The 19,754-nt window shown below is 41.0% G+C and overlaps 1 protein-coding gene and 1 pseudogene across 4 annotated transcripts in view; one reads left to right on the top strand and one right to left on the bottom strand.

Moving 5' to 3' along the window:
- The window catches only part of LOC148317132 (putative uncharacterized protein MYH16), a 35,067-nt gene extending 22,173 nt beyond the window's left edge, over positions 1-12,894 (bottom strand). Inside the window, exons 1-3 of one of the 4 annotated variants that reach the window (XM_088284670.1) lie at positions 12,797-12,894; positions 12,545-12,706; positions 7,547-7,714 (exon numbers count right to left, since the gene is read on the bottom strand). In XM_088284670.1, the coding sequence (XP_088140796.1) occupies positions 7,547-7,714; positions 12,545-12,616 (240 nt within the window). In that variant the 5' untranslated portion in view covers positions 12,617-12,706; positions 12,797-12,894. Of the gene's footprint in view, positions 1-629; positions 736-7,546; positions 7,715-12,544; positions 12,764-12,796 lie in introns of those variants that run through there. The other 3 variants (XM_088284672.1, XM_088284671.1, XM_088284673.1) reach the window with 3 other exon arrangements.
- A 3,647-nt stretch (positions 12,895-16,541) lies between these two features.
- LOC148317131 (uncharacterized protein C16orf52 homolog B-like) lies at positions 16,542-17,553 on the top strand (annotated as a pseudogene).
- The last annotated feature ends 2,201 nt before the right edge of the window (positions 17,554-19,754 follow it).

The following is a 19,754-nucleotide window of genomic DNA, read 5'->3' as shown; positions in this document are numbered from 1 at the left end:
CAAGCAACTCTGTTTAAGATTCTCTCTCTTGGTTCCCAGTCTGTATTCATGAAGTGTCCCAGTGACAAGAAGCCAAGGAGAAAATTACAACAATCCATTTATAAAGAAAGTAATTCATCACTTAAGTCATCAAAGCTACGGTTTGCTGCATTGTCTGAAGGTTTTTATCTTTTTTACTGACAAATGATGTTACCAATGTTTAAAGGGTTACTCAAAAAGTACTCAAAATGTTGCTCAGAATAGAATAAATCAAGTGTTGAACAGCTTCCAGCAAAGGACTGCCTTTGAATTCGGAAGGCCGACTTTAACTCAAAATAGATAAGGTTCTTCGATAGGTATATGGCAAAACGTTCAGAAAGTTTGACGGAGATAACATTCCAAATTGGTCTCTTGATTTAGAAAAACCAACATTGTCAACATCAGCAGCCCATGATCAAATTAGTATTCTTATAACAAAATGCAACAGAGAAGATTGTGGTAAATACACCTACTCCTCCAAAGCATATCTCAAAGAGTGACAAGTGGCTGACCAATTACACAGTTAATAAAATTATTAGACTAAAAGAGATTTTAAATTTGCCATTGTCAGATAAATCAAACCACAAAGAAAAAAAAAAAAACAACCTTACCGCAAAATATGCTACAAAATGTGTGATCCTCCCCGCAGCCGGAAGAAATCCTTCCCTTTGTTAGTCTAATCTCTCCTTAATATAGCTTGGCTACAAAGATCAACACAGTGACGTGAGGAGCAGACCTGATAGACAAGTTTCGCCTTATACTGGAGCTCATGGTCAGCAGCAACCATCCATAACAGGAGTGAAAAGATCTCATTTTCAAGTCTTCTCTGGTTAATATTCATTTTTTATAAACCCGTCATCAGAGGCACGGTATTTGGTATAAGAAAACACTACCCGTATATGTGGACATTTGCAAAATTACCAAGCAGCCTTGTTTCCATGTGCATTTTTTTTCCCATAAAAGTACTTGTTCTGTGCCTTGTCGGCTTTTCTGCATGGCTGCTCCCCAACTTCTATTATTAGAAAATGATACGAGGGCTAATAGGTGCCTTCAGGTTCCATGCTCCAGGGCTGTAATCACTCGATGGTTTATGTTTTCAAAGTGTAACTTGCCGGAACCCATTTATAAAAAAAGAATCAAAAACATTTTAAAGAGAATTTTTTTTTTTTACCCCCTAGTTGACGTTGTACCAAGTGCAAGAGTTTAATCCGGTATAGATTGAATATTAGTTGGAAATAGAATACAATACAATACAGTATAACATTATTATTATTATTATCTCTAATCTCGTTGCACACTTGAGTACAATGACAATAAAGGGATTTCTATTCTATTCTATTATCGAGCGCATTTCAAGCTGGAGCTGTAATAAAGTGCTTTCAATGTGATGTCATATAAATTAGTGGGAAATTAGTCTCATGTTGAGTCAAAAGCTAAAGAATAAAAATTTGTGTTCAAACGGGTTTTAAAAGTGGACAGAGAGGGGTCTTGCCTAACATTCAATGGGACCTGCGCTTGACCTCCAGCAGCGGGCAGGTGCGTTGGGGTGAAAGCTCAGAGAGGTACGCTGGGGTGAGGCAGTGAAGACGAATAGAATAGAAGTATCTTGAAGCAAGTTCAAAAGTGCGCTGGGAGCCAGTGAAGAGAGGCCAAGATTTGAATCATGTGATCCATTTTCCAAGCTCCAGTTAAAAGACGAGCAGTATCATTTTGCACTAGTTGGAGGCGCTGGAGCGACGCTGGCTGACTCCAAAGTAAAGTGCATTACAGTAATCTAGCCTGAATGTAACGAAGGCATGTATTACTGTTTTTGAGTGCTGTTGGGAAAGAAAGGGATTCACTTTAGCCAGCTACCGAAAATGAAAAACTGGATCGAACAACAGCACCGATTTGCCGGTAAATTTAAAATCACTGCCCAGTTTAAAACACAAGTTTGAGACCGTTGGTTTTAGACAAGATGCCAGGGGATTGAGGTCAACAACAACAACAACTGCATGTGCACCACCTTTTCCTGAATTTTAGAACGAAAAGGCAATCTGGAAATGGTTCTTAGACGTACAGCTGTTGTTGTTGTTCCACGTGGATTCTGGGACAAATAATTATAATTCGCTCACTGACGTTAATCCAGAAGATGATACTCTTTGGCTGGTCTCTGTGACGATTTGTTGCGACTGCCCTGTGTGCTTTGTTCGTCAAATATTTATCCCTTTCTCAGATGTCAACCATTGCTCTCATGTCTTCTGACGTAATCCAAAAATGCCCCTTATAAGTTTATCCAGCTTGTTGCGAGGAACAAACAGCCACCTCTTAGTCCACAATAGAGATTTAGGCCACTGCTGTAAGTTTCGTCCCAAATCGCTTCTTGCTCTTGTGATCAAACAGGTCATACGAGGATGATGTCATGTGACGACAGATGAGCCTAAAGCAGGGGTGCTCATTACGTCGATCGCAGTGGGAAAATGAGTTGAACCTATTTTTCAATAGGTTTGATCAAATGCCTGACCCCGCTCAGGCTCCCCTGCTGCAGCCCCCACCAACCCCTCCTGCCACTGCGAACGAGACCCTCTCTCCCCCCTCTCTCTCTCCACAGGCTCCAGTTCCCAGCCTCATCAGACAACCACCACTTTCTCCTGCTCAGCTTTGTTCCTCACAACATCTCAGGTGAAGAACCAGCTGAGGAAGATGAAGGCGAGGAAGGCAGCAGGCCCGGATGGGATTAGCTCCCAGCTCCTCAAATCCTGCGCAGACCAGCTGTGTGGAATCATCCAGCACATGTTCAACCTGAGCCTGAAGCTGGGCAGAGTCCCCCAGCTGTGGAAAACATCCTGCCTGGTTCCGGTTCCAAAGACACCCCATCCGAAGGAGCTCAACAACTTCAGACCAGTGGCGCTGACGTCTCATCTAATGAAGACCCTGGAGAGACTGGTCCTCGTCCATCTGCGCCCCCTGGTCAGCTCCTCAATGGACCCACTCCAGTTCGCATACCAGCCTGGCATCAGTGTGGATGATGCCTGCTCCACACTTCACTCTCCCACCTGGAGAAGGCGGGGGGCACGGTGAGGATCATGTTCTTTGATTTCTCAAGTGCTTTCAACACCATCCAGCCCGCCTTATTGGGAGACAAGCTGGAGCAGGCGGGAGTGGCCCACCACCTCATCACATGGATCCACGACTACCTCACAAACCGGCCACAGTACGTGAGGACACAGGACTGTGTGTCTGACGTGCTCCTCTGCAGCACGGGAGCGCCGCAGGGAACTGTTCTGGCTCCCTTCCTGTTCACCCTCTACACCTCGGACTACAAATACAATTTCACAACCTGTCACCTGCAGAAGTACTCTGATGACTCTGCGATTGTCGGCCTCATCACTGACGGTGACGATCGTGAGTACAGAGGGGTTACGCAGGGGTTCGTGGACTGGTGTCAGCAGAACCGCCTCCAAATCAACGCTGGGAAATCCAAAGAGCTGGTGGTGGATTTCCGCAAGCGTCGGCACTCTCCACCTGCACCAGTGAATATCCAGGGAACAGACGTTGAGAGGGTCTCAACTTACAAGTACCTGGGTGTTCATCTGAACAATAAACTGGACTGGAGCGACAACACAGACGCTCTCTATAGGAAGGGTCAGAGCAGACTCTTCCTACTCAGGAGGCTGAGGTCCTTTGGCGTTCGGGGAACACTCCTCAGGAACTTCTATGACTCTGTGGTTTCATCAGTCATCTTCTATGGAGTGGTCTCCTGGGCAGGAGGCATCTCGGGCCGGGACAAAAAGAGACTGGACAAACTAGTGAGGAGGGCCAGCTCTGTCCTGGGCTGCTCCCTGGACTCTGTGGACTCAGTGGGGGGCAGGAGGACGACAGCAAAACTGTCATCAATGCTGGACAACCCAGCCCATCCACTCAATGACACTCTTAGAACACTCCACAGCTGTACCAAAGAGAGATTTCGCCGCTCCATCCTGCCGACTGCTGTCAGACTTTTTAACAAGAACATTGGGTCAGGCCTACAAACGGGAGGGCATTAGTGCAATTGTGCAGTCCTAGGATGCAATATACACTACTACTGTACTTTCAGCCAATGGTGCACTTAAATATTGACCAATGATGTATTTTGTTTACCATTACAGTATTCTTATAACAGTACTTCTATCACTGCAGTATTTCTACCATTGCAGGACGTTCACTATTACAGTACTTTTATCATTGCAGTATTTTTCTATTGTTGCAGTACTTCTACTATTACAGTACTTTTACCATTGCAGTGTATTTTATCATTGCAGTACTTCTACTATTACAGTACTTTTACCATTGCAGTATATTTTATCATTGCAGTACTTCTTACCATTACAGTACTTTTATCATTGCAGTATTTACTATCATTGCAGTACTTTTCTATCATTTCAGTACTCTTACCATTACAGTACTTTTATCATTGCAATATTTTTATCATTGCAGTATTTTCAATCATTCCAGCGTTTCCCCCTCTGTATAATGGACAGGCATTAGGAGTGTTTCCTTACACTTAGATACGTTTATACTGTGTATATTTGCATGCTTTTTATGAATGTCTGCTGCTAATGTTATACATTAACGGCTACATTACGCCGCCGACTCTGTGTGATCTATATCTTTGCTCCTGTAACACCTCAAATTTCCCCATTGTGGGACTAATAAAGGACATCTTTAGGCCCTAAAGCATTTCACTTTACAAATATACCCCTTGACCTGTTGAAATCATACAACACAACAAAATGGCAAAAACAAGAATCTAGAGTGAAAAATGCCAAGTCCATCCTCCTCACAGTCTTTATTAAAACTGATATAAGAGTCTCATGCATTCACACCCACATGGCCACCCACATCGCCGCAAAATTCCCCTGGAGAGAAGACTGGGGGCCTATTGTGTGTGTGGGGGTGTGTTTGTGTGTGTGTGTGTGCTCAGTGTGGATACAACAAATTATTGACTAAAGAAAATGTGTTGTGCTTTCAAACATTATGATTTAAATACTTATTTGATTTGCAGTCAATTCAACGAAGAGAAACATATTGATGACTGCCTCCATCCAAAAGGCAGGATGCGCCATATTGCTGCCAGTAACTGGAGCTATGAAGGTACATCCTCTCCAGGCGCCATTTGAGTTTAGATGTCTTATCAGTGAAGAGAAGACATAAACAATCAACGGCATTCCTAGTAGCACTCTAAGGCAGCCAACCATGGCTTAAGCTAACATCAGCAACCATACAACAAAGCTGGTGCTAACATGTTCAAACCTGTTTTAGAATACACATAAGGCTGATAGGTTGAGCTGACTTTAATGGGAAATCTGAATTCTGTATTTCAAGCAAATTTCGCAAATCAAACTGGGGAATGTGTGTAACAGTGACTCTTCCTTCCAAAAGTATTGGAACAGTGAGGTCAAATTCCTTTTTTTGTAATGACATCTGAGTATGAGAGAAAATCAACATTTCAGATCTTTCTGATGCACAGCTATAAAAGGCAACATCTTTGTTGAATTCAATTAATTTTCCAACTGTGGCTGACAAGTGTGTTTTGTTGCCCAAATGATCATTCAACTACAATACGCAACATTGAATGTCGACGCTTAGTTTTTTTAATTTTAATTTCTCTTCAGTCTGCTGTATGAAAAAGACTAGCAATGCTGTGAGAAGATGGAAAATCAATCAGTCATTGCAAAAATATTGGACATAGCCAATAAAACCAACCCAGTAAAAAAAAGACTTTGAAGCTCCTGTGATTTCTTGGTTTTGTGGTTTCGTGAACCCATTTAGCTGCAATTGCAGTTTGCCTTTTCATTCTTTGATTTTTTTTTCTCTAGACGGACAGCTGATTGCAGCCTACTCCGTTTTTAGTGTCAGAATGCTAAAAAAAATTAAAAATGGTGTCGTTGAATTAACTCAATTTTATTATGACAAGTGGTTACACCAAATAAAATCAAACTGATTCAGATAATTTTTTTAAAGTATATTCATAGTGTAAAAAAACGAATTTACTCAATTTTGTTTCACCAAGTGTCTTCAGGATGAGAAAATCATCAGGCTGAAGATAGGTTTTTAAAGTAGACTCTGAATTTATTTAAAAATATATATCTGAATCCATATGATTTTATTCGGTCCAAACATCTGACGAAATAAAATTGTGTAAATTCAGCAAAAACTTGTTTTTTTCAGTGTAAGTAAGATTAACTACATTTTCATTTTGAGTGAATTCAACAAAATACTTTTTCAATGTGTCTTTCTTTATTTTAATTTGTATACACATTTATTCCAATCTAGTGGCGTATACCATCACTTTGCAGTATACATCGTGGGAAATGTAGTTTCACATGACTTAATTTTAAGACAATCGGACCTTTTAAGCTCTCGCGGGCCACCTTAAATGATGTGAGGGGCCATATTTGAGCCGCAGGCCTTGAGTTTGACTTGTGATCCAAACGAAAACTAAAGGAACTGGCCTAATTTGAGACTTCAATCAAGATGCAATCGATATGTTGCTTGGTTTTAGGCTTTTTTTTATGCATACATGGTAGTTCCTTGATTATAACTACACCACTCCAACAGGATTACTCCTCAAAGCGCATTTAATGAAAAACTAAGGACCAGATTTACCAAGATCCCAAATAGTGGGTGCTAAATTGCGCATTTGTTGTAACATAGTGTATGCGTTGATGGTGGGAGTTTTACACATAATTTTTTAAGATTAGGATCTTTTCCCAAGATTCTAAATGGCTGGTCCTGAATTGGTCGTTCACCTGCTTGAGGCCTTTCTTGAACTCGCTGGAGAGACGGTTCATCTTTTAGCAGGAGAACAACCCTTTCCCCAGCAAATATATCAGCGTTCTGGCCTGAGGACATTTCTGTGAATGATCTTGAGTGGTCCAGCCAGAGCCCAGACGGGAATCTGACTTGACACCGCTGGAGAGATTTGAAAATAGCTGCGCACCACTGCTCACATCCAAACGGATGGAAGTTGAGAAGAGCTGCATTGAGGAAAAGCAGGAATGTAAAACTATCCCGAGATTGATGGGCCAAACTTGTGGCATTGTCTTTACTTTTCCAATGCAATGTCCTGTTTAATTATTAAATTAATAAATAAAACACCTCATATTGTCTTGCACCATCAGGAGAGCTCTTCGAACGAGAGAAACTAAGAATCTCTATACATGGGAGCATTTCCCACCTTATGTCATCAATCCATTCGTGATGGACAAATGAAGCTTCATGAAGCACTTGTGATCATTTTTGTCTCCTTTCGATGGCACTCTTGATCTAAAGCTGCAGTGAAAATTTTATGAATTTCCATTACATTAGCCTTTCCCTTTAAAACAAGAGGCCCATCTAGAGGAGTAAACACGATCACAAGTGCTTCATGAAGCTTCATTTTTCCATCACTACCATCTACTGAGTTGATCTAATGACCAAGTTCAAATTTGCTTATAAAGCACAAATTCAGACCAACTCGAAAAGGAGCTGAAAGGAAAAAAAAAAAACAGTCAAAAAGTAGACTCACAGCACGTATTTTGGAGGCCGCATCGTTCTTTTCCCTCTCAAGTTGCAAATTGTGATCCTCTAGCTCACGAACCATTAGAATGAGCCGCTCATTCTGCTCCCTGGTTCTTCTTAATTCCTCTCTCTCCTTCATCTCGTCCTCTGATTTGTGAATGTCCGGCTGCCCCACCTGCGAGCAAACATCATTAACAATTTCATATGAAGATCCTTTTGCTCTCTGGATTTTGTCGTTCGCTCTCCCACTTGGCCTCGATGCAAGTTGACTGTGATGTCAAAAATTGACAATACATTTCTTGATCTGTGTTTTTCTTTAGTCTACTATGAAAGTTTTTTTTTTGGGGGGTACATATGAGCTTGCAGTGGGCGGCACGGTGGCCCCACTGATTAGCACGATGGCCTCACATGAGAGACAGCAGCGGTCCTAGGTTCGATTCCGTCTCCGGGCTTCCTGTGTGGAGTTTGCATGTTCTCCCCGTGCCTGCGTGGGTTTCCTCCGGGTACTCCGGTTTCCTCCCACATTCCAAAAACATGCATGGCAGGTTGATTGGACACTCTAAATTGCCCCTTGGTATGAGGGCAAGCGCGGATGGTTGTTCGTCTCTGTGTGCCCTGCGATTGGCTGGCAACCAGTTCAGGGTGTCCCCCGCCTACTGCCCGAAGACAGCTGGGACAGGCTCCTATTATTTCCTTTTTCCTGGGGGGGCGTAACAGAAAATAATTGAGAAGCACTGAACTAAACTATTAAACTATTCTATCAAATTTGAATGACTGAGACATTGCATTGCAAACTTCCACATTAATGTGTCGCAGTCCAATTTGAACTTGCTTGGTCTACTTTGAAGATACATATGTCGAAAATTGTCAATATACGGCCACACTTTGGCGCACACACACCTCCACTCACAATTCTTCATGTATCATTAAGTTTTTAAAACAAATACAACTACTGTCTTTTAAAAAAACAAACAGGTGTGAGCTGATTTTGAAGTGCAAGATTAAGAGAGAGTTCAAGAGTGAAAACTGCGAATGAAAGAAACGCACATCGGCTACTCACAGGAAAAAAGAAAAACAACTTGTTGCTGCTTGAATCTGTACTTTTGGAAACAAGCTGTCATTAGCTGAATCCGGACAGTGATTTCCCCACCGACCTAACCACATCTTTACATTCTGTCGGTGGAAAATTATATGAGAGGGAGCATCATCTTCCACACGTGTGTTGGCGATAATTGCCATGGTGTCAGAATTAGGATTTAAGACGTGTGCTTGAAGGGCTGTGAGCATATGCGCATCACTGAACATGCCGTGCCTGTAGTTATCGTACTTCAAATACAGAATATTTTCCTGTCAGTGCAGGATTTGGCATGGTGATCATTACCAGTCTTGGGAAATAAAAAGAAGATGAACGTTGCATATCAGTGTTGTCACCTTTCACACAATTACATGCTTGAAACTTTCTTTTCAGTTTTTTTGGATGCAAAATAAAAACAAATCGTGGAGGATCTTTGTTGTAGTGCAATCTTGCTCTGCGGCCCATTCTCAAGTTTTTGTTTTTTTTTCTTTCCACTGATGTGTTTTTTTTCTTTTTGTGGGTTAAAGATCAGGTGATGCCGTTAATATGTGTCAACCGCGGGCATGTGAAGCCCTTTGAGAGTCTTTTGTGATTGTGCGCCACATAAATAAATTTGACTTGACTTGACTCTTGTTTGGTGGATGATTGATGCATACTGGAAAATTGTTTTGTTTGGGCTAGAAGCTTAAGCTCGCTCACCGTCCAACTCATTTTTAAACTTTCCATCCGACTGATGGAACTGCAATAGCAGTTCTAGTATAAAATAGGAAAGTCTTTTCCCTTCGTATGCTTCCCCAAATCCAAAAGTATTAATTCCATCTTTCCATTCTCGCACATGCATGAACAGCTGTTTGGCATTGGAGTTACTCGTCACACCTGCATGGTTCACACGCTACTGGCTCGGTATCAGTGTCACCCAATCAAGAGGGTGATTTTCCACCATTTGTTGAATAAATGATTACTTTTATGGTCCAATGTAAGTAAGTGTTTTAGTGCGATTTTACAGCACACTTCAGACTCTTTATTGACTTGCTTGAGGTGTAGGGGCTGCGAGGTGAGGCTTGGCCCCTGGCTGAACCCCATACCCAGGTCAGGAGGAACGCTGCCGCTGACTTTGATCACTCATGCGCGTCATATTTCATGGACAGTCATGCAGTTGACTGGCCGCAGGTCAGGTACGAGAATAAATCACGTCAAGGACATGATTTTTGTGAAGTAATTTTGAAGAAGCTAACTCTGTTGGCGTTATGAAAGCTGTGAGAGCTGGTTATTATTTTTTGTAGCGCTGATTGAAATAATTGGCAGTGCTGAATTGAAGATGCTATACAATACTATGTAATGGGGTAATTTTTTTGCATTAGTTAATTTAAATTTAAAAAAAAGTAGTGTTCAATAGTGCAGTAATAGTTATCTTGTTAAAATAGAACTATAGAGAGAAGTGCAAATTGGCAAGGTGTACCAATGAAATTACAAATCAGCTATTTAAGAAGTGAATGGAAAGGGAAAAGAAGCTTTTGGAAAGTCTGCTGGTTTTGGTGTGAATTATTCAATAGTGCCTACTAGAGCAGGCAAGGGCCACCTGCGGCCTGGGGGCCACATGTGGCCCGTTAAATGCTTTATTCTGGCCCGCCGAATTTGACAAAAAATTAAATGAATAAACTTTGTTTTATTTTCCCTGCAATTCTGATGTATCTCCAGTAGTAGGCGCACTCCAAGACATATTTTGCTGTAATGCTTTTGATCATTTCCATTTAAAATTAAATGTATTTTTTTTTCTCCGATGAGGTGAGGTTACCAAAACACTCAATCCATCAGCTCCTGGTTCGGACCCTCTGTCTAATTTTAGAACCCATTGTGGCCCACCAATCAAAAAGTTTGCCCACCCCTGCACTCAGGACTAGCATATAGTTATGCCCTTGGTGGTCTTCTCAAAAGAAGAGAAATATTGCCTGTTGGTTTGTTTCTGTAAGATTTTCCATTATTGTTCTTGTCCTAATTGTTATTTTAGCCATGCTCCAGTCATGGCAAAATTACAGTTGACAGCCAATCGGTTTTGAGAACATACTACTTCCGACATCACACGCAGGTGCAGCGCGAGCACACACAGCAAAATCAAGTTAAAAACAGACACCACACTCAGCTTGCAGAGTGGTGAAATAAAAGCAATATGTGACAATGTCATTACGGCCGGTGGGACGGAAAAGAATATGGCAAAGCCAGCTTCCTTTATCAGATGACCAAAAATAAATAAATAAATAAATGGGGAAAAAAAAAAACTAGGGCGAGATTTAGCAGCCAACACAAACACACCAAAACTGTCGTCACCCCCGCGAACAAGTCAGTCGTCAGCGAAACAGCAGTTAGCCACTGACGGATCTTGCGTCAATAGTGGCAAAGTGCCCAACACGAGGCTGAGTGACAGTTCAAACGCCGGACGAAAAAAAACCCCACGTCTGTCTGCACTTAGTCCGTCAGTGTTTCAAAGTTTCTGTCATTTGTCATTCACCAGGAAAACACGAGTTGAACTGTTGGACCCTCCATCGGTACTGACGGAATGCTCAACTCTGCTTTATACCGGGACGTACAGTAAAATTATAAACAAAGCTAAATGCTGAAATGGAAGACCATTTTTATTGTAGAATAACCAGAACGGCAAAGATTCCTCCCTAGAGTGATCAAAGTCAGTCTGAAGTTAATTAACTGGGAGTACTGGGACAATTAGAAGACTCCCGTGTGAAGCTAATCTCTCCGCAAGAAGCCCCAGAAAAATCCATCCATCCAATATCTGCCGCTTATGCGAGCAGCGTTGGCTCGCAGAGGCAGCAGCTTCGACAGCGAAGCCCAGACTTCCCTCTCCCCAGCCACATCTTCCAGCTCTTCCGGAGAGATCCCCGGCGTTCCCAGGCCAGCCGGGAGACATAGTCTCTCCAGCGTGTCCTGGGTTGTCCTCGAGGCCTCCTGCCGGTGGGACATGCCCGGAACACCTCACCAGGGAGGCATCCTAATCAGATGCCCGAGCCACCTCATCTGGCTTCTCTCAAAACAGAGAAGCAGTTTTCCACCCGATCGCAAAGGGAGAGCCAGGACACCCTGCGGAGGAAGCTCATTTCGGCCACTTGTAACCAAGATCTTGTTTGTACCACCACCAAGACCACCCAGTAAAATCTAAAAAAAACATTCTGTAGAGGTTACATTTTGCCGAAGATCTCATCAACCGGCCGGAAGAGTAATGAAGAAAACGATTATGTGGACTGCTAAAATTAAAATGGTTCGTTTTGAGTCCAGGAAGAGCAGACGGGATGCCAGACGACCGACCACTTATCACCGAATTCAAGATTTGCGTAAAATGAATGTCAGAAAAATCTGCCCTCTTTCACTCATTCACTGCCAGCTCAGGCAAAATTAATATACTTTTTGGCGTCTATTTCCGTCAATGGCAGTGAGTGAGTTACAGTGAATTATGACTTCTTTTTCAATTCAGTGAGGCCCAACAGTTTCATTAAAAAGGTGAGCTGCCACAACTCATCTGCCTGCAAGCACGAACAATTGTCCGTTGTCTCCTAGCTGCAGCTCAGTGTTTGCATTCTTTTGCGGCATGTAAGTACTGTATGCGAGTGGGATGGCCAGAAAGAAAGAGGGAAAGCGAGACAGAAAGAGAGAGAAACTGTCTAGAATAGTTGTTTTTTTACTTAAAAGATACTCGAATGAAAAAAAAAAACATACAGCTCCCGAAAAAAAATGACCCTTTGCTCTCAGATGTTGAACAAGACACACCCCATCTTTGACTTCTTCATCTGCCAGGAGGAGCCATGCTGTCTACTGAGAGAAATGCAATCTGCACAAGGACACACGCACCGGAATCTACATAACCGAAGCTGACTGAGCACGTTGGCAGGGACACCACGAAGACGAGAAGAGTTAATTTCTTACATGTGCCAGACGTCTGACGATAGGCCGGTATTGACGAAAGTCCGTTTGGATCACACACACTTTCTTCTCCATCCTCACAGCTCCCAGCAGCCCATCCTGTCTTCACCCATCAGCCAGTCGGGAGGAAATGCACCCCGTGTGTGTGCGTGTTCTTTCTCTGGCCTGTGAAGGAGCATTTGTATGTTAGACAAGGCGAGAAGGAAAAGATAGGAAGGGAGAGAGAGTTTGTGAAAGCACATGGAAGTGTGTTACCTTTGCTATCCGAGCTTTAGGAGGGAGTGTGATACGTTAAAAAGAAAACAGGATCCAACTTGCATGCCTCCCCTCCTTCTACCTCATCAGAACCCCCATCACACACACACACATACACGCGCACACGCGTCTGCCTTTCTGACTATAACGCAATCTTAATTTGTCGCCACAACCTTTGATCTTTGAACTGATTTTTTTTCTCTAATAAGAGAGCTAAGCAGAATTTCATAGAAAAATCAATGCCCTGTAAACAATACAAGTTTAATATTAATGCAGTACTGCAGTTTTCAAATGATTCCGCTCACTGCCGACATAAGTAAAATTCATGTATTTTGGCTTCTTTCTTTCAATGGCAGTGAACGAGTTAAAGTAGTGCTGTCAAGTGATTAATTTGTTTAACTAATCAATCGCAAAAAAAAAATTATCCGTCATTTATTGCGATTAATCACATTTTTCAACTACTATTTATTGTAAAGCTTGTAACAGTTTGCAACTTGAAAAAAAATGTAATCTGGAGTTAACACTTTCATTTTGCCGGATTATTTTTATTTTGTATTTGTTTATTTATTTAATTATTTTTTAATATATTTATTTTGTGCTTATATCCTTGTAATCAACTTTTGTTCATGACTTTACCATGTGCTGTGAAGGATACTGAGCAGTCTAATTTGCATAGGGTATTTCCATGTTTATTGCAAAAATATTTGTCGGAATTTATTAATAAAAGTGGTTGAATTGTGGATGGAACAATATAGAAAAAAAATATAGAGTTCTATGCGAGTTTGTCGATTGTTTGCAATAGGCGCGAAAAGTCTAAAGGTTTGCCAAATAGTTAAAAAAAAAAATTACGATCATTGTGTGGCGTAGATTCTCATTTTTCAAGGATTTATTTTGACAGAAATGTCACGCTTCTGAGTTACACTCACAATTGTCCTTTATTAGTCCCACAATGGGGAAATTCGAGATTCGAACCCAGGACTCCTGGGGAGACTGGGTCCTGAACACGGCGCCTTAGACCACTCGGCCATCCTGGCAGCCAGGATTCGAACCCAGGCCTCCTGGGGAGACCGGGTCCTGAACGCGGCGCCTTAGACCACTCGGCCATCCTGGCAGCCAAGACGACACAATTAACCCTAACCCAGACTGGCAACATAAATCAATGCATCTTTTCATATAAGCTTATGTTCATTTCATTTTTAATCACCCTGACACTTTGAACTCCATTTTCTTTCTCTCTGCGAGAATATTGCCTGCCAAGTGCTCAGTTGACAGTTTCTGGTTGAACGGATGTCAGCATGTGAGTTCAAAAATGTAACCTTCTGCTCTCAAAATGAAAAAAAAAAGTTTTTTAAATTTACAGTCGGTCATTAACGAGGCGCCGGGGAGTGTCATGCACACATTCTGGTTCAGGTTTACATTATTATTATTATCATTAGGAGTAGCAGTAGTAATAGTTGTAGTAATATCACTGTTATATGTGTTGTGCATCGTTTGAATTATGTCATTGGTTTTACAATTGGATGTCTAAACCGCAAATTCACTCTTCTGATGAACTAGCACCTAAGCAAAACTCAAAAATAAAAAAATAAAAATTACCAAAAAGAATTCAAAAGAGCGTTCTTTGACCGGTTTGCCCGGTTTACCATGAATCTGATGGACATTTAGTGCGTTCCAAAGTGCGCCAGGTAAGCTCCAGGATCTTTGAGCTTCCTTTGATGATGATCTTAGCTCATCACATGCCTCTGAGCAGAGCATCAACTCTTATTAGGCGCCTGCTGAAAGCAAGCGCATTCAGCATTGGTGTCAAACTCAAATACACAGTGGGCCAAAAAGTAAAACTTGAAAAAAGCCAGCATTTAATTTTTTAAAAACAATAGAAATGCTGTTTTTTTTAATTGAAAATTGTTATTATAAGTGGTTTTATTCATGCAATACAATGTTTAGTTTTCAAAATTACTATAATCGTTTTGAATGTTACTATTATCATATAGAACGTAAAATGGTATCGCAGTCATTTGGTATACCCTCGTGGACCAAATATAATTACACTGCGGGCCAAATTTGCCAGAGTTTGACACCTGTGGCATACAGCATTACGATGAACATTCTTCTTCTGTCGCTTATACTCGCCAAACACATTTGCAACTAATACGAACACAATTTCATTTAATTTATTTGATAATATCTTTTATAAAATTCATTAGGTTTTACAGTAAGAAAAAAAAAAAGCAGGCAAGATTTACGGCAATTTCTGACTTTGTCATTCATATTTGGCTTAAACGTTTGCATTCATAGCCGGGAAAGATTTGGTGCTCTGTTGCAGCCTAAGCGCAGCGCTTTCGTCAACATTATCGATGAATCATAGTTAATACATGCTATTTGAGAGAAGTCACTCCACATCTTCCTTCCGGATGTTTAAATAGGCAGTCTGCCATTCTAAGCATATCGAGAGCACATATTAAATCGAATTAAGTCACTCTTTCCACATTCTATCCCTAGCCGATGAATACTTTGCAGATTTAAGAAGAATGGCTTTGTCACACCCTTGTGTTATTGTACTGCTTCCCCAGCAGGGATTTACTCTGGCTCACTGCCATTTCTCCCAAAAAAACACATACTGTTGCCGAAGAAGCAGTCGGGTCACGGTGGCCCTGTGGTTAGAGCCAGCCTGCCGCAGATGATATCACATTTAATTCCATCATCGTGGGTTAAAAAAAAAGTAATGTAAACCTCAATTTAAAGATTTGAGATACTTTTGCCAAAACAACTTGAGGCATTAATCTGAGCCTCATCATGGGATAGGGAAGAGATACATTTCAAAAGGTTATTCCCGACCAGACGAGACAAGGTGCTTTAGGCGGAATAATCAGCTACCTGCTGATTGTCAGAGTGGAATTTGATTTATATTACCTCCCCTCACAATGTGGTAATTAAGGCGGAGATCTTGAAGCCAGATGAGTGCAAAATGGACACAGACAGTTGTTTTTTTTTTGTTATGGGTGGGTAATGTAAATTTAATGAACAGAAGTAGTAAATATCGACTACAGTCCCCAAAAATGTAAGCTGAGGGAACATTACAATCTATTTGCCGGCATTAACCAAAGCATGGGTAGTCTGATTAATATTGTGTTTAAAAATATTCTTTACAAAAATATCTTCTATCTAGTCTAATCATGGTATTCGGAACAATATTGCTTAAATGGAATATGAATCAATCAGCAAAATCCACCCAACTTTATATTTCTCCAGTGGCGGCCATTTTGTCACGGCTGAAAAAGACATCACCATTGCTCAGGGCTCAGCGAACGACCAATCACGGCTCATCTTGAAAATGTCACATGACCAAACTCAGAAAACAGGTGAGTCATCATTGGTTGTTAGCTGAGCAAATGTGATGTCATTTTTAGTCAACAGCAAGTGGCAAAATGGCTGCCCTCGAAACTGAATCAGCACGAGTGGATTTTGCTGCTCAATTCATATCCCACTAACACAACATTAATTGTGTGAAGGCTGATTTTTTAGTTGGGATTGTGAGACACAATGTATAGTAATTAAGTAACTAATTCTTCAATGTCTCAAACCAAACACCGAACTCCGACAGTCCTTCGTTGCTGACACTGGCCTTATTTTAAAGTATCGGGTACTCCTGTAGGCTGCCGATACCGGCCACCGATATTTAAATAATTTGACATCGAGTGTATCCTACTCAGCAGCAGTGAATGCTATACTGTGGCAGTTTGACACAATGGCAAATCATACCCGTATTGGCATTGAAAAAAAATTCTTATGGTAACACTTTTTTTCTTCCCCATCCAGGCTCTCTGACTGTCTGTCTGGTCCGACAATGCCAGACCATTCACGGCACCTGCATTCCCCCGCACATGCCGCCGGAGTGGGTCACCACCCTTTTCTTCATCATACTGAGCGTCCTCTCGCTGACCGCCGCTTGTTGTCTGCTGGTCATGTCCCACTGGCGCCGTGAGGCCATCCGATACGCGCGCTGGATCGCCTTCACAGGTCGTAGGTGTCTCGTCGCTCTCTCCCTCCTCACTTAAATTCATTTGGAATGGTGAATTATGGTATACTGTGGAGTGGTGCCTTGACTCATAAAGTAAATCTGTTCCTTGACCATGCTAGCGACTCAAACATTCAAATTATCTTTCTCCATTGTAATAAATGGAAATGCTAATTTGTGCTTCTTCTGTTGTGCCTGCCTTGGCCACCAGGAGGCAGTATAAAACATATATTCAAATGTAGAAGAAGGTCCCAATTACCTACTGTGCTGCAGTAATATTAGTCGTTTGGGTAGAGTTTATAAATAATTGAGTTTATATATGAATATTTGCCTGCTTGTCCTTAGAAAAAAATCTCTCCTTGAAGGGGTCTCTGGACCAAAAGAGTATGATAATCATTTTCCTCTTGTTGAATTTATTTCTTATTCTTGCTCAAATGATTCCCTTTATATGAGTACAGTCTGTTGGTGTGTGTGTGTGCAATAATTCTTCCAGTGTTTCAATTCAAGTCTGAATCCCTCATGCCTGGGAATTCTCACCCTGTCCTCCTTGTCTTACGTCAGTTGTCCTCTTCTGTATGGCCGCCCTCATTTTCTCCATCGGCTTCTACGTCAATGAAGTTGGAGGCCAGCCATACAAGCTGACCAACAACACCGGGGTGGGTTCCTCCTGCTCTTCGTTTTGTCCATATTTTTCACCATCGTGGGCCTGCTGTTCGCCGTGAAGGTTTGCTTACCCGGCTGACGTACGTTACGCAGGGGAACACTTTGCCATTGGGAGGCCGAAGATGCAAACTGTCTTTTTATTATTTTTTTTCTTTTGTGATTCCTCTTGGCACGATGCTCCCGATTGGATTGGGAAATACATCCGTCCATCCGTTTGTTCAGAGGGCCTTCGTGAAGGAGTGCAGGGGAATTTTCAAAAGATGGATTTATACAAGGTCGACCATCTTCAGAAGGAAAGAGATACCCCTCTTGCAGCGTTTACAAAAACTGGAATGAGCTGATGTGTGAGCAGCACGATACAATCTGTAACAAATTCTGTGTGTCTGTTCACTTTAGGTTTTTTTTTGTATTTATTTTCTTTTTTCTAATTCTTTCTTAAGTAAAAAGGTCTAATATATTCGAGTGTATAGCCACCATTAACGTGTTTGGGATCAAATTGCCTTAAAACGTACGTTCATTTTGTGCTTTAGTTGAAGATTTTAGTGTTGATTTCTTTTCTGTGTGTGTGTGTGCGTGTGTGTGTCTGTCTGTGTGTGTGTAGTAGACACAAATACCTGAATACAGTGAAATCATGCTATTCTACGAATAATTTGGGATTGATACTTATATTGGTTCTATATAAGGGTTGAACTTCTCTTGACAACATATAAATAAAATATATGATACACACACACACACATATATATATATATATATATATATATATATATATATATATATATGTAGAAAATAAAGCTAATTTAAAAATGTTTTCCCCCGAAAAAATTGCAGCCATTTCATTTTGTTGAATTGTTCAGACCTAGTTTATACTGCACTGCAATTGCCTATAGATGGCACCAAAGAACTACTTTTGTCTAAACCCAGCATCCCCAACCTTACTGAAACCAAGAGCTACTTCTTGGGTACTGATTCATGCAAAGGGCTACCAGTTTGATACACACTTCTAAAACAAGTTTGCTGAAATTTACTTAATTTGCTGTGTGTTATTTTCTAAATTAATCATGTTCATCAATTTGAAGACACTGAAAACAAATTGATTATCGAGATTTCGGAAGGTAGGAAAAGTTTCCAGCGACTAAAAAAAAAAAACATGCCTTAATTAACTAAGTGAGCAGCAGCTGAAAAAGATGATTTAAAATGAAGTTTTTACATCTTCAGTTTTAGTGCCCCTTTAAGTTTTAGCTCGCGCTTGACGAACAGCAGACTATCAATACAATGTTAAACATGAGTGTTCTTGCTATGAACAATTTACAATACTATATTCAGTCGCAGAGAGAGAAACCTTTCAATGAACTTTGACCAATGTGAGACACGACCCCACTTCGTGGAAGTAAACACACATATTAGCTAATACTTTTTGAGGATGTTAGCTCAACTTTGGCCACATAGTCAACATTGGCCAAGTTAATGTTAATCCTATACATTTACATGTAAGTCAGAGTTTCGTGTCGTAATAAAACACACACATATAGCAGAACCAGATGGCAGCATTGATTCATTTCAAATAAGTATTTTGTAGTTGTGTCAGAAAATCCGAACGCAGCTATATCCTCAGTTACCAGAAACATCTATGTATCAACGACCTCTATTATTTATTTTCACTTCCGCGGTCTAAAAGATTTGTTTTTTTAGTTGTACGGGTTCTTTGGTCACATTAATGGTGGAAAATGTTTTGAAATCACTTACCTTCATTTATCTCCATCACTAACTGTAAATAAAACAAGGGGCATGCAGTTCATATCATATATGGATATATATATTAAAAAAATCATGATCTTCATCTCTCTCTCACTCGCTCTCCATTTTATAGATAGATTGATAACATACTACACTAACAATAAAATGTAGAGTTACATTTCCACAAAAACTAATGAAATGAATAGCTCTCGTTATTTACCTGTCGTGACAGTAGATCAATTTTTAGGTTAGGTTGCCATCTGGTGGTAAAACTTAAGTTACTTTTTTTTTTTTACTTCACTGCACAACCAGGATAAAACGTCATCACAGAATTAAACTTGAGCTCATTGTAGTGGCGTGTCTATTATTTTTCTAGCTATGAATTAAATACTTGAGTAAAATTAGACGGAGATGGCGGAGTATCGGGAGTCTTTCTTAAGGACACTTTAAAATGGTCACAAGGACTGAGAATAGAACCAACAACCTTTCGGTTGGGAAACGACCATTCGACCAGCCTCACACTGCACAGTGGAACCTCGCTAT

Source organism: Idiotropiscis lumnitzeri, chromosome 20 (assembly GCF_059441095.1).
Source record: "Idiotropiscis lumnitzeri isolate Australia: NSW breed Sydney's pygmy pipehorse chromosome 20, RoL_Ilum_1.0, whole genome shotgun sequence".
Classification (NCBI taxonomy): domain Eukaryota; kingdom Metazoa; phylum Chordata; class Actinopteri; order Syngnathiformes; family Syngnathidae; genus Idiotropiscis; species Idiotropiscis lumnitzeri.
This window is presented reverse-complemented; position numbering and strand designations above follow the sequence as displayed.